Below are 15,319 nucleotides of genomic sequence, written 5' to 3'. Positions count from 1 at the left end.
GGGGGGGAGATCGTGACTAGCAGGGAGGAGTGACTGCACCCGTTAAATTATAGCAGTACTGTGTAGCGGGAGAGTTCAGGGACTTCTAATTAGGGAAGGAAAACGTAACTTTTTAAACGTGCATTAGAATTATGCTATATTCGCACGTGGGGACGCAAGTTCCCAATGTTGCGTGTTCTCTCCGGTGTTTCCTGCGCGGGCTGGGCGAGCCACAAATGATCGGCCACTCTGTGCAACTTTAAATATTATTTCTGGCAGATACAACCCTGAGGAGATCCTTAGGAAGAAAAGCAGAACCTAAATATCCTGTCTCAAGAGGAGGCTTCTGGGTCAGGGAAGACATAAGGAGTCTAAAGTTTCTGTGGGGTTTGGGGTAATTTGTCCACAGGCTGGGTTTGTCTGCGTTGTTTGGATGGGAAACTAGGTTGGGTTAAACTGCATGCTGGGGTTTTAGAGGCTAGGAGAACCGTGTTTGGAGGCTATAGACTAGGCTTTCTGCTGAGTTAAAGGGCTGTGAGCCAGAAAAGCAACCACCAAGCTGAGATACAAAATATAGGATAGCATGCCTTGCAGGAATCGGATAGGGTGTGGAATTTTCAATGTTTCATTGTCGGGGATTGCTACTTCTACAGTAAAATGTGTATTTCTGTATCAAAGCTGATAGTCGCATTTAGGGTTACTCAGCTTTGCTGGTTTCTGTGAAACTCATAGATTTTACTTCAAAGTACTGTAGTTCCAAATGTGACAGCTTGATAAGGGTATTTTAGCTTCAAACTTATGCTAGAAAGGGAACATGCATTAGTTACTGTTTCATCATATTTAAAGTTAACTGCAAGTTTTGTTACAAATGCAAGCCATGATGGAAGGGGCAGCAATTTCAGACCCTGTGATGTATAGCTTATTACTTTAGACAGTTATAGAATATATTTCTTTTTTTGGGGGGGGGGGAGATGGAAAGAAGAAGCAATAATTGAGTGTGAGATTTTATATCAATTTATACTGCTCGTGGTTGTTGTAAAATGAGGGAAGCCTGCTTCAGTTTTATAAATAAAAGCATAATCTCCATTTAAATATTTTGAAGTGAAGTGTATCTAATTTTCCAATTCAGTTCTGACATAATGATGGACACCAAAAGCCAGCTTTCATAAAATGCTTTCTGTGTGTGCCTTAGCTGCCCCAACATACATATGGTATGTGCAAAGACCACCCATCTAGAAGACAAGATGGACACTGGAGGTGAAGTGGTAACTCAGGTGTGCAGGGATTTGGGCTGTTGAGGAAATAGCACAAGAACCTTGAATTGCAGAAAGCAACAGGGAGTAGGCGCAAATTTCCTTGTAGTGCCGTGAACAGTGTTGACTTAAGATCATGGTTAGCAATAAAGCTCTGGGTGGCCTATGGACAAGTCATTCTTGGCCCACTTGTTAGATGTGTTCATAGGTAAAGTTAAATAATGTTATGCCCCAAGCTCCATGGAGAAATGCTGTTTGCTAGTGTCACCTTTGGAAGAGGTGGGCTTCAGTATTCTATACTAGTGGAAGCTTCCAAGTTGACATAATAGATCATCTAACAGACTTTCAGCTTTGAGGTTATGAATGCATAAACAACAGTTGCCAGGTCACCAGATGAATGTGTTGAAAAATCTTTAGGCTGTTCCAGATATCTAAGATTTTAGGTACTAGGAGCCTCTGTCCTCCAAAGTTATCAGGCTTGCACAATACCTTCGTCTAGGGTGTGAGAAAGATACAGGAGTAGCTTAATGTCTTTGCTTGTGTGATCTGGTAACACATATATCTTATCACAGTCAACAGTGAAAAGGGCACAGAGAAATCAGCAGGGTAAAAATGCTCAGACAATCTTTAGGTGAACCTTACTGACCAACAGCAGAAGCAGATTCTCAGTTTCAAGTCCATACTGGGGAGAAGGACATAGAAATCCAGTAGTGGATTTGCTTGTTCTCTTACTTAAAAGTTACTTCTACTCCCTATGAAAAGTTTGTTTTCATTTTCAGGGTTTTTGGGTTATTTTTTTAAGAAAATAGTAAACAAATTAACAGTTTTAAGTCAAGTTTAGTTCATTTTTTAAAAATATGCAATTTATATTTAACTCTAGGAGGAAGTTGAATGAAGTGATGCACATTTGATAGATACATGCCATGATTTGCTACACGTGGCTTCATGTGAGTTAAGCAATGTTATAAATATTTTATGGCTATGACGTTATGCATGAATTTGTCACTTTGCTCTGTAAGATTTCACAAGTGTGTCTTCCTTACAAACCAGTCTCTGTGTATTTAGGCTAGCATGACCTTTTATCTCTTATTTACTTACAGAAATTAGAATGATAGGCTTGTCAGATTTAAGTCACCATGACTTTATTCATACCTGGTTTTTTTCAAGTTCTAACTAGTCTACACAAAAGTATATCTATTACTTCAGTACAGAGGGCAATATGAAGGGAGAAAACTAAGGACTAAGTCACTGAAACAGTAGATTATCAACAGTTTGACAAGGGCAAGTAAACAGATGACAAAGTAACGCTTAAATAAGGAGGCATAATGTTTGCATGCATTCTGCAAACAGATCACCTGAACATCTTTCAGTGCATGTATTTTGAATAACTAAATAATGTATCCATGCTGCTTTTAGATTCAAGTCATCTGGTCTTTTTGTTTATTAAAGTATTATTAAAGATGACCAGTTACTTCTTTCTCCCTTTAAAGATTACAGTACAGTTGCACAGCAACTGTATATATGTATATACAGTTGCTGTATATATGTTTTTCTAGAGGCTATTGTTGGTTAGTTGGAATATGGTATAATCGGTCTTAATCCTAGATACAGAAGTAAATTCCACTGAAATAAGGTAATTTGCTTGTGGATTTCGGACTGGGGTTTCAGTTTGTAAATGGCTCCTCAGTTATGTGAGAGGGAAAATTGTGTTATGAACAGTAAAGCTGTAATAATAAATGCACTTCCTAGAGATTAAACATATATAGGAATGTGCTGCAAAGCTACAATCCTATGTACACTTAACTGAAAGCAAGCCCTGCTAAATGCTGGGACTTAATTCTGAATAAGCATGCTTTGGACTGGGCTCCATATAAGATTCTCATGAATAATCTTTCAGCTCAAAGAAAATGTATTATTTTTTAACTCTACTGATAAGAATGAGGTTTTAAGAATAAGAATTCTTAGATTCCAAAAGCCAGATTTAATTTTGATTTCATTATGCAGATGTTTGGCAAACTGGCTAAAGTGGCAGTTTATGCATCATGTAAACCATGGTTAATGGTGCACCATGAACACACCTACCTGGGCTCCTTTCCCATTTAGAAACAAACCACTAATCCTGGCTATGCATTGCATGTGAATCATGGATTATTGTTTCTTTCTTCCCTTCAGTAGCAGGGAGGAGCAAAGCGAGTGCAGTCGGCTTATGCATGGTGAGCCCTGATTTATGGCTAACTGTGACATAATAACTCATCAAGTGTGTGTTGGGATGACAATATGGACCTGTCAGGTCCATCTGCCCTGCCTTGGTCTCCATGCATTTGATGTAATATCTACACAGTTTAGAGTGCTATGTATGTATGCCCGATACCCTTTGAAATCAGAGAGTTATCAGGTATGTGTAGGAATCTTCAACTATGTTCACCATTTGAACACTGTGCATTAAGCTCTCATGAATTGAAGGGTAAAACTCCATACTAGCAGGTATCCATGGGCCATATTAAAAGAAGACGATGACCAGTTTTTGTAAGAGTGAGCTGTGATGGGACCACAGAAAGACCCTTGTCATCCAATGCTAGTATGCCAGCCTTCCATATCTTACCTCTTAAAATCCCATTGCCAGTGTCACCACTCAATGAATTTTTCTTCTCCACCCTCCTTGACCTCTCAGCTGCTAAATTAAAGAAATGGCTAGGAAAGAAACTGATGTCCATTGGTGACCCTTCCTGACTTTCCATCTATGAGGATGGCTTAATCATCATGGGCCATCTTTGGGACCTCAAAGAGCTTGATAAACACCCCAGCTCTTAGGTTTGACAGTTCTTATTTAGATGCTAGTTTGAATGTTCAGTTTACACAATCTGCTGAAAGCATTGCAGAGGCATTAAGTGATCTTTTAGACACGTGTTCAGGTACCATAGCATTTTACATTTTATTTGATGTGTGCTGGGAGACATGCTGATTAGCCTTAAATTGGAGAATGAGGCTACAAATCTGTTTGAAAAGGATTGTAGATATTCTAATGAATAAAAACATGTTGCATGGTGTTTTGGGGGATGATAAAATTATTATCTTCAGATGGTTTGCATATTGTTATAAAATGTTTTTAACCTGTTAACATTAAGTATGCTTAACAGTTTGTGCATGTTCAATGTGCCTTGTTTGTGTTCAGCATGTTTGTTTCCTGACCAGTGGGTTTTATTCTAGATTATGTGCATGATGTTAAGTTGAAACTGTAAACATCACGTTTCTAAAGGGTACAAATTTAGAACAAATTAATAAATGATAAGCATATGATTTACATTTGTATAGATGAGAGGGAAATACCCCTCAACAAACAGATACAAATGGTTCTGCTTGTCCATATGCATATCATTTAAATTCAATTATTTAAACAAAATGGGAACATGTTGTATCTTGTATATTTACAGTGCAATAATCTACATTGCATCTCAGAAGTCCCATATAGTTCATTGGGACTTATTCCCTGGTAGGTAGCAATTTCAGTACCTGGGATCTCAAGTCAACATTCTGTCTAAAGTTGCTGCCTATAATGTAGACCTTTTTTAGACTACATGGACTATTGATGTGACTCAATAAAAGACATCCTTATGTTCTTATAAAAAAGCCAACATTAATACAACATTAATACAAAAGTATGATTTTTCACTTGATTGAAAAATGTGGGTTTGTATTTTGTACCCCCCCCCTTTTAAAAGTCCAAATGCAAATCAGGGATGAATTGTATTTCTTATTTATATTACTGAATAATGTCGCTTGGAGAACAGCCTCCTTCCAAGCACAGAATACTTTTCTGTGGCTTTCTCTATGACATGTCCTCTTCCTGTCCGTTTTCTGATTCTTAATGAAGGAACAGAACCATGGGCTCAGCTTATTTATCAGTTATCTTTGATCAATACCTTCTGGGTGACTAGTTGCAGACAAAAAAAGTGGTCAAACTCTGGGAACTATAGAACATCATTATCATTGGAGATTCTTAGTCCCACGACAGGACTACCATTTATAGAGTTCCTAGAAAGAAATCTTTAGCAGTTAAATATGTCATGTTTTGGTGTCAAAAGGAAGGGGAAAGAAACCTGTCTTACTTCTTGCCTACTGAGTTTGCTTGAGTTTCCAAAATGTATTTATTCGTTACCTATACCATTATAAGAACAATTAAAATGCATGGAACATTCAAATGAAATATTAAATATACTCTGAGGTCATTGTATCCACTGTCAATAGCAAAGATAGTGGAATAACTTTACCAAGTTGTTTTAGTTATTTTGGCTTAGAAAGTTGAAAAAAATATTTCCCAAGGGTGGACAGGGTACAAAATATAACATTCAGTATCATAGTTTTAAAAATTAGTTTATATGTAAGTAGTGAGGCTTATTCTTATGTAAGTGTGATTTCAGCCATAGTCTTTTGACGTATCACAGTGGTTACATATGCATACATACTTACATTTTAATGGGCTATTTTCTTTTTATAGTTATGGAGACCAAAGGCTATCGCAATTATCCAAAAAGCCTAGATATGGAGAGACGCTGGAGTCAAGGCTCCCAGTCGATGGAGTATACTTCTGCAGGAGCAGAAGAGCGGTCCGAAGAGAGTAATAACTATATGGAGATAGTAAACGTGAGCTGTGCTTCTGGTGCTTTTCCAAACAGCAGTGCTCAAGGAAGCAACAAAGAAAAACCTGAACTACTTTCTTGCCTTCAGCAAGACCATAATCACCCTGGCATTTCACCCTCTGACATAAAAACTGAGTCAGACTCAAAGGAACTTTCTGCAACTGTAGCTGAATCAATGGGTTTGTACATGGATTCTGTAAGAGATGCTGATTTTACCTACGACCAGCAGAGTCAACAAGGCAACATAAATCCTGGAAAGATGTATCAGAATGTGGAACAACTCGTCAAGCTATACAAAGAGAATGGTCACCACACGTCTCCCTTGAACACCCCAAGCAGATCCCTGAGACCTCTAATATTGGAGTGTGCAAGCTCTATGAACGGTGGCATCATGCCAGGCACTGTCAAAAGCCCAAGAGTATGTCGAGAGAAGAGTCCTCCTGACTGTAGTCCTCAGAACATGACGACTTCAGTGTGCAGCCCTCCTGGAATTAATTCTGTATCGTCATCTACACCTACTAACTTTGAAAATTTCACAGTAAATAGCCCGGTCAACCAAGGAACTCCTTTGTCATGTTCACCCAACATTGAAAACCGAGGCTCAATGCTGCACAGTCCTGCACATGCTAGCAACGTGGGATCTCCTCTTTCTAGTCCTATAAGTAGCATGAAATCACCCATTTCAAGCCCTCCTAGTCACTGTAGTGTGAAATCTCCAGTTTCAAGTCCTAATAATATCACCATGAGATCCTCAGTATCCAGTCCTGCAAATATAAACTCAAGATGCTCTATTGCCAGCCCTTCCAATGCCAATAATAGGTCCACACTTTCTAGTCCAGCTGTTAGCACTGTGGGATCCTCTATGTGTAGTCCAGTAAATGGTTCACTAGCCTTTCCTGCATCGAGCACACCTGGTGGACCTGGCACAGGCCAAGACATCGTTCCTAGTCCAGATACAAAAGACAATAAAGGTGCTCTAGCAATCATATTTCCTAAAATAGAGGAAATGGAAGATGCCATCCCTAATAGTGAAGTAGCTAATCAAATGACTCTTGTTCAGCGTATAAAACCTGAACCCGAAGGGGTATTCAGTAGCTCATGTCTTGGAGAAAATAGCAAAATCAGTTCTGATTCTCCATTTTCAGTATCAATAAAGCAAGAATCAGCTAAACATTCTTGCTCTGGTGCTTCTTTTAAAGGGAATCAAACTGTAAATCCATTTCCATTTATGGATGGGCCCTATTTTTCATTCATGGATGATAAAGACTTTTATTCTCTTTCTGGGATTTTAGGACCACCTAATTCATTTGATGGCACATGTGAAAGTAGTGGGTTTCTAAATCCAGGCCTATCTGTAGGAATTAAACAGGAGCCTGATGAGAGCAGCTATTATCAAGAGAACACTCTGCCACCCTCTGCCATTGTTGGTGTGAATTCAAGTGGACAGTCATTTCACTATAGGATTGGAGCTCAAGGCAAAATATCTGTACACCGACCTGTTGGCAGAGAGCAGTCTTTTCAGCATATGAGCTCGTTTCCTCCAGTAAGTACTCTTGTGGAGCCATGGAAATCACATTCTGAATTGTCTGCCAGAAGAAATGATGGGTATCCAGTCCTAGAATACATTCCAGAAAATGTGTCAAGGTAAGTGTGCTCTTCTTGTACTGCATGAAAATAACGGTAGCCTTCATTTTCAATTTTGTTTTTGTTTGGCAATATTCTTCAAAACTGCACAGTAATGTGTGTTGCAATGTGTATTATTAGAATATTAGTCGGTTTCCCCTGTAAACATGCCAGATTTTGTTATTGGCTAGTTATGCACACTCAAGCAGCACATTTAAATTTTAAATTGTTAAAACATGTAATAATGTTTTTACTCATTTTAATGGTGATACTTTAGTAGGCTTCTGGGTTTTAGCATGAAAAGATCATTATATACAGAACATTAGCATGGAGATTCAATGGGTTTGGGGGGGAGGGTTTCTATCATTACTCCCAGTGCTTTGCAACCATTGCCTAAAAGTGTGAATCATATGGAGAAAAAATAATAATGTGCCTGTCAGGGATTATATTTACAAAGTTTCCTTGATTGCATGTATGCATTAGTTTCCAATGGGCTAAATTTAGAAAATTACAAAGGCTTTTAGGAGCATTATTTCCCTGTTTGTACTAATTTATGAGCATGGTAGCTTAATTGTACTCTCAGATGCCTCCTGAAATTAGGAGAGTAGTAGAGCCTAATAACTTCTGAAACAATTACAAGATTGTAGTACAGTCGTATCTTGGTTTTCGAACAGCTTAGTTCACGAATAACTTGGAACTCAAACGTCGCAAACCCGGAAGTAGGTGTTCCGGTTTGCGAACCTTGCCTTGGAAGCTGAATGTCTGATGCAACTTCTGTGGCTTCTGATTGGCTGCAGGAGCATCCTGCAGCCAATCGGAAGCCGTGCCTTGGTTTCTGAATGTTTCAGAAGTCGAATGGGCTTCCAGAACGCATTCTGTTCAAAAACCAAGGTATGACTGTATTGTGCAACTTAGTCCATTGAAAACAGTTCCATACTATGAAATCATTCCTTGCACAACAGACCACTGTAAACAATCCTGAAATCATAACCCTGTTTACTCAAGATGTGATCTACTAAATTCTGGGGGACCATTCCACAGTTGTCATAGTTGTGCAGAATGCTTAACCTTTTTAAAAAAATACAAGTGTGAGTGTTAAGAAAAGGAGGCGGCTGTTGTTCAGATTTCTAGGGATGTCCTAAGAAAGTCTATGGTTTCTTCTTTGCACTGCTTGTTTGGAGTTCCCTCCCAGCCTTTCACATCCTCTTATCCTGGTTTTAGTCATACCTTTCTCACCAGCCCTTTCTCATTAATTATTTTATGTATTATTCTATACGTTGTACCCAAACACATGCCACTAATCCCTAACACTGTGCTTTAAAATGAAAAGTTGGAATGGGTCACCATTGAGTGGTTGCTCAACCCTTTCCATTGCTCACCATTGCTTCCTCCAAATTGTCCTACTAAGTAGCTTGCCCATGCTGTGGGGTTTCCAAACACTTCGGGAACATTGCTATGGAGGAGAATGATCCAGAGTGGAGGAGGAATTTTGGGTGAATAAAAAGGATCAAGTTGCCCTTCTTTCCCCTGCCGCTTCTTTGTTTTACGTTTTTCCATCTCCAATCAACTTTTCATCTTGAAAATTGTGCAGTTAGGCCATCAGGGATCAGTATTCTCTTTACCCTTTTCAGTCTTCCTGTTATTTGTATAATTCATCATTTAGTTTTCTGAATCATCTGTTTGCTGGTGGTTTACAACGCTACTGTTCTATATACCTGATTGGTTCTCCTGCCTCTCTTGCCCTAGTTTCTATTGGCTATCTCTGAATCCATGGGTGCCTGTTTCTCTGTGTTTAACTCAGAGCAGGAGTGGTGGTGGTGGTGGAAGGGGGATCCTGTCTTTTCCTCTTCCTTTTATCGCCTTCCTTCTTACAGCCACCTTCCTCTTGTTCCATGTTCTTCTGCTGGCCAATTCTTGTATTTTTTTCACTTGATTAATATTTATAGGATTTTAGAATTTTCTTCATATTTCTGACTAGCTTGTCAACACAGCTTTGTTTTTTAAATCTGAAATAAGTTGCAATTCTTTAAAAAAAAAGCAGTTCCTTTAAAAATAATGTTGGTATAGTAGAAGTGTGTATTTGCCTTTATAGAATGGAGGCTATCAGTTAAGTTATCATGTATGGTCCTGTCCTTCTGTTCTGGTGACACCAAATCATTTTCCAGATCATATTACATTATGTTGGTAGAACAGACCTTCCACATTTTCTTTAATTTGGGGACTTGGGAACTCTTGTCACTTTGAAGTGCTCTACCATTGATATTAGTTTTATCCTCAAGGTAACCTACTGTCAGGTGGGGAATTAATATCCAAGGAGTTGTGCATTAGTTATATATATAGTATTTCCTAGGTATGCAATTATCTGGGAGAAAAGGCTGCTTGCAATGTTGAACCTGCCCAATTTGACCAATATTGTATCCGCTCATTATGTTACTAATAAACAATGCTTTCTTTAGAAAATCCATAGAAGAAATATAGCAGTGGGGAGGAGACGTCCATTTTACAGCATTGCCAGGTCTACTCTTCCCAGGCACACACATCCTTCAGAGTTTGTTGGCCTCACTTTAGAAATCTGGTTTGTCATTTCCTGATGGGGTGCATGGCAACTGTAGTTTCCTGTGTTTTCCAGCCCAGTTAATTTAATGGGGGTACAAACTACAATGTGATGCCTTCTCTGGTCTTCTTCAAGCCACTGCTTTTTTCTAAAAAAAATAATGTTTAGGGGTACTCTCATTTTTCTACTCATATTGAAATAATGCCCCTCAATGAGGCCAAACTTAGATTCACAAATTTTTTAGGGGGTATGCGTACCCCTGCATGCCCCCAGCAAAAAAAGCACTGCTTCAAGCCCCTTTATACTTTCAGCACCCCCCTCCCCATTCCCAAGAGGAAGTTTGCTTAGGAAGGGGTTAAGTTTCTGGGAGTTCTGCAACAAGGTTTCCAAGGTTTGTTTGCTTTTTTGAATTTTATTGGGGAAAAAGCTTGGAAAGACCCAACCATTTTCTGAAAGAGCTTAGGGGAAAACTCACTAGTTAAAAGTGTGGTAATGACTAGCAAACTGAACTTCATTAAGTGATTTTGGCTATGCATTTATTGGAATCCACACAGGGCTCTTTCGCGTGGAAGATAATAGTAGCATCAACTCACTAGATTAATGGTTCTCAAATCAGACACACACTTCCTGCCTTATTTACAGTAATGAATAATCACCTTCTAATATGCATAAAAAATTAGTGTTTTATATATTTGCCTGGCAAAGCCAAACACTTCCAAATGATCTTGGATTTAAGAAGCACTCTGCCTATAATTATCCTAAGTAGTTTTGCATAGCATATTTACCTAATTTTGATCAGAAAGGTACAAATAAGTTACATCTTCGGGAACTGTATAGAGAAATGATCAGAAGCTATGTTTTCTTTTTCTAAAACAGCTGCTTGATACAAAACTGTACTAGGATTTTCATGTATGTTGAACGATCAGAGATCTAGTTCTTCCTGCGAGTCCTGCAAGTGAGGGGAAGTGATTAACAAAGGAGGGGCTTCCTGTAAGGGCAGTCAGTTTTCCTACACTTTGTTCTTTGTCTTTTCCTTACACAACAACATAAACTGGATCTTTTCAGACCTACAAAATACCATACCTGCTAAATGTTGTTCTCAATATCATCTTTGTTGTTTTATATATCTTAATGGGGTTTTAATTAGCCAATTATTTGTTGAGTAGTTTTTCTATACAAACATTTTATATATTTTATTAAAATACATTAGAAATACTAGCATATTTTTCTGCTGTAGGAATTGGCATCCTACTGTTAGAACTTTTGGTTAGCCAAGAAGCAGTCTCTCTCACAAGCAAAGTTGAGAGAGAACTAGGGGATACAGTGGTTTGATCAGCAACAGGGAAGACAGATAGGCCTGTGAAAATCCATGCTGGAGATGGATATATTCCTGTGTGGGTTTTCTAGGGAAGCTCAGGAAGTAACAAATGAGTCTGGGGAAACCCTGTGTCATTTGTTCACAATTATTTTCAAGCCTAATGGGCCTCCCTGAGGAATTCAGGCCGAACAGGGAAATGTTTTTGGTGATCATAAAGGACATGCTCGTAACTTTTCCCTTGTACAGTAAAAGTCTGTAACGCCAAAGTTCAGGATAAATTGAGCCCTAGTTCTGCTCAAATTTGGCATAAATTCAATGGGAAGAGAAGGCCATCAGTGTCCATACAATCTTCTTGTTCCATTTGCTGAGTATAAAGATTCAGTGGTCAAATTACACCAGTCTATGGAATCCACCAACCCTCTCAGAAAACCATATCACCCTTTTAAATGAGGAAGGGACAAATTCTTCTCTTCCATCAGCTGTCTTTTGGAAACTATATTGCTGTATGATTTTTCTCTTTTGAACCAATCCGTATTTGTTGATGTTTGATTGATGTTTCGAATGATGTTTTCATAGATGATTTCCCCTAGTATTAGTTTTGTGAGGTCTTGATGTATTTTTTGAAACTGTGGATTATGAAAATAAAAGTTTCAGGGGTCACAATTACATCATTGTATGGAATCCACCGAACCCCTCAAAACTATAGCACCTTAAAACAAAATACACAGAGGAAGGAACAAATACACAATGAGTCATTATTCTCATGTCTTTCCTACAATGAGTTTGCAAAGGGCTCATTACCTTTGCAGTGTTTGTCATGGCATCACACCAGACAACCAGGAAGTGATGCAAGCAATTTCTCTCTCACTCAGCTGAGCTTTGCTGGGTTTTGGGTGGCGTGAGTGGAGGACTATGGGTGGAAAAGTCTGAATGAAATTCCCCCCAAGCCCAATTCTTCACAGGCAGTGTTAGTGTGGGAAGTAGCCATATCACAGATCCCTGCCATTTTCTTTTCTATGTTACTGGAGCAGTTTGGGAACAAATCACACACACAGCCTTTCAAGCAGCTGATATAATATTGAAACTGGTTCTTAGACCCAAGTAATCTTCCCTGCCACCTCTCAAATATTGGAAACTTTCATACACATGTAAAATTCTTTTTTATTTCGATGATCAAGGAAGGCTTAAAGCCCACCAGAAAATGGTATTTGTGTCACTTCAGTGATTGAACAATATATTTAGAGTCAAAATACAATACTTTATTAAAATGATTGTCTGAGTGAGAGTGCAGTTCTAAACTTGTGATTATGCCAGCAACATAATTTTCAAAAGTGGTTTGGGAAAATGTCACAGTTACTTGAAAAAACAATAAAGCTGAAGAGGCTGACCTTTTGTACAGCTTCAGCAAAAGTTTTCCTTTTAAAAAAAGTCAGTGAACTCTTCGCTTGCAACTTTCTAGATACCCCGCCTAACACATTTACTTTTCCTTAGTTAGGCTCTCATTTTTTTTAGAAACAAAAGGGGCTAAACACAATGGGTTGGATCCAAACCAGATTGTCCTATTGATAGCAGATGGACTACAGCATGACTAACCTGGAGTCATTTTGAAAGTAGGCCCATTGAACTGAATGAGACTGACTTCTGAGTAAATATGGACATCGTTTCCCTTTAAGTCTGGATACAGCCCACTGCATTTGGTCAGAAATGTGAAGTTAAAAGGGTGTATTGACTAGGTCAATCCAGCATATCAGCAATCACGCTTAGAGTATTATTACTGTTCCCTGAGACTTTTTGTTTTGTTTTGTTGAGGTTTCTGCCCATTTCTAATTGCCCCATTATAAGATTTGCTGCTCAATTGAACAACTGGCATTGTAGACACATTCCCTTGGTCTTGCAGGCAGATATTTGCAGTGTTGCAAACAGTGCAAATATTTGACTTTGGTATACACAAGTTGAAATATAGGCCAACCCAGGAACGGTCACATTTTCTTTGTATTTTGTTCTTTGCTTTTCCAAACAAGACTTTTGATTTTCATCTTTTTTCCCGACAACTAGGCAAGCATGATGTCCCGTTAGTTTTTAAAACTATGTTTTATAGAAGCATTGTTGAAATTTAACCAGAAACTGTAAGACAGTAAAGTATGCTGTCGTGCTGTCTCCTTGTTTATGCATACTTTCCCCCTTTGGTTGTGTTTTTACTTCTCTTGATGCTTATCAACTTTTTTTTTAAAAAAAATACTGTACAAGATGAAATGTGCCTCTCCTCCCCAGGCCTGGAGAAATCATATGTAGACATTCTCTCTGTTTATCAATTTGGGGAGGTTTCTGTTTGAAACTGTTTCTTGTTATGGTGGGAAAGAGGAGCTGTGTGTTTATGCTGGCTGAACCCCCATGGGCCTTGCTGAAGCAATCTCATTTAGGATAGCTGCCAAAATGAGGATGTTCATATTGATTTTTGGATTCTAGTGATAGTTGGACAAACTTGGTCAGTGACATTCTAACACCTGGAACCCAAACAAATTACTTGGAAATAAGTTCCATTGAAATTCAGGGAACTTAGTTTCCACATAATGTGTTTAGGATTGGGCAGTAATTTAAGTTAAAAGTTATTTTAATTTAACCTTTTATTTCCTTATGGTTGCCTGTATTTGAATAATTTTGTTAACCTGCCAACTTTTTAATGGCTTTGAGTTCCCCTTAGTCATCTTCTTGGGAATCCAGGGACTTGGCCAATCATGACCGTGGTTCACAGGGAAAAATACATATCTGACATAGGCAGATTTCAGGCATGTAAGAAAGTTCAGAGAAAAGATCCCATTGTGTTAATTATGGTCAATTTATGGAAGTGTTTCAGTGTTGGGATGCTTGCAATGGAGCATCTGTTTAAGAAAGTTTGTTTTTAAAGCAGTTTTAAGAATGAGTGTGAAGTCTATGTAACCCTCCGGTTGGAAGGAAGCTTGCTATTTAGAAGAAGGAAATTTGAATCGAGATTTTCTTCCTTTATAAATGTGTAGTTGAAGTGTTAAGGCGAAGGCTGCCTTCCTTATATCACTGCATACTATTATTCAGCAAAGATCTTGGCTCCGATTCAGTTCAGTATGCACATGCAAACGGCTCTTCTTGCCAGACATGGGAGGCAGAGATCTCTGCGTGCAAATCTGATCCATAGCAGATAATGGGAAAACCCCAGGAATTAGTTTGATGGATTGTAGCCACTGGGTACAATCCCAAATTCTACCAAAGAAATTAGCTTAGTTAAATGGGATGTGGATTGCACCCATTCTGGCAGAGCCATGGGCTCTGTCTATATGTGGGAGGTCTGTTCACACTGTGGGGCTTCCTCATTCCTTGCAAGGATAGGAGCAACTCTCCATACACACACCACTGCTCATTAGACTGGAGAGCTTTGGAGTGGAGCCACTATGATGGAGAGGCATGATTTATTTCTACAGTACTTTAGGGCCTCAATCAAAGTTCACTGGAGATGGATAAAAAAAAGGTTTCTGTTCTTGCTAAATGCTGAATCAAGGCAGTGGCAAGTGGAAAGGAGGGGGGAGGTAACATATTGCTTATAAGAGCTTTAAAAAGGTCAGTGGTTAATTAGTTACCAGGAGAATAAAGACTTTCTCATTTGCTGTGGGTTAACACAGCTATAATTTTAGTTATAGCTTACTGTACTTTGTGCTGAAAACCATATAGTCTGGGGGTGTGTAGGTGTGTATGAAAAGATAAATTTGCTCAGTCCTAAAAACTGACTTTCTGCTCTTGAAACCTACTGTCTCCAGGTGTTGTTTCGTGTGATATTTCTGTATTCTGCTTTAACTATCTTGTTTCTACATTACAGTTTGAATAAAAGACACTTTAAAAAATTGAAATTGGAACAATATCCATTATTTGCTATGTAGTCTAGGAGATCTCTTAAACTCTGGAGAACACTGTACTATTAAAATCTGAA

General features: G+C 38.6%; 1 protein-coding gene across 13 annotated transcripts in view; it reads left to right on the top strand.

The window, feature by feature from the left end:
- NR3C2 (nuclear receptor subfamily 3 group C member 2) overlaps positions 1-15,319 on the top strand; it is a 133,727-nt gene that overhangs the window by 3,045 nt on the left and 115,363 nt on the right. For 5 of the 13 annotated variants that reach the window (XM_028745209.2, XM_028745212.2, XM_077934084.1 and 2 more), the window contains exons 2-3: positions 2,113-2,179; positions 5,728-7,513. In XM_028745209.2, the coding sequence (XP_028601042.2) occupies positions 5,730-7,513 (1,784 nt within the window). In that variant the 5' untranslated portion in view covers positions 2,113-2,179; positions 5,728-5,729. Of the gene's footprint in view, positions 1-433; positions 1,254-2,112; positions 2,180-3,404; positions 3,446-5,727; positions 7,514-15,319 lie in introns of those variants that run through there. The other 8 variants (XM_077934080.1, XM_077934083.1, XM_077934081.1 and 5 more) reach the window with 3 other exon arrangements.

This window comes from Podarcis muralis, chromosome 9 (genome assembly GCF_964188315.1).
Source record: "Podarcis muralis chromosome 9, rPodMur119.hap1.1, whole genome shotgun sequence".
NCBI classification, from domain to species: Eukaryota; Metazoa; Chordata; class Lepidosauria; order Squamata; family Lacertidae; genus Podarcis; species Podarcis muralis.
The sequence above is the reverse complement of the archived record's forward strand: the minus strand, read 5'-3'. Positions and strand labels throughout refer to the sequence as shown.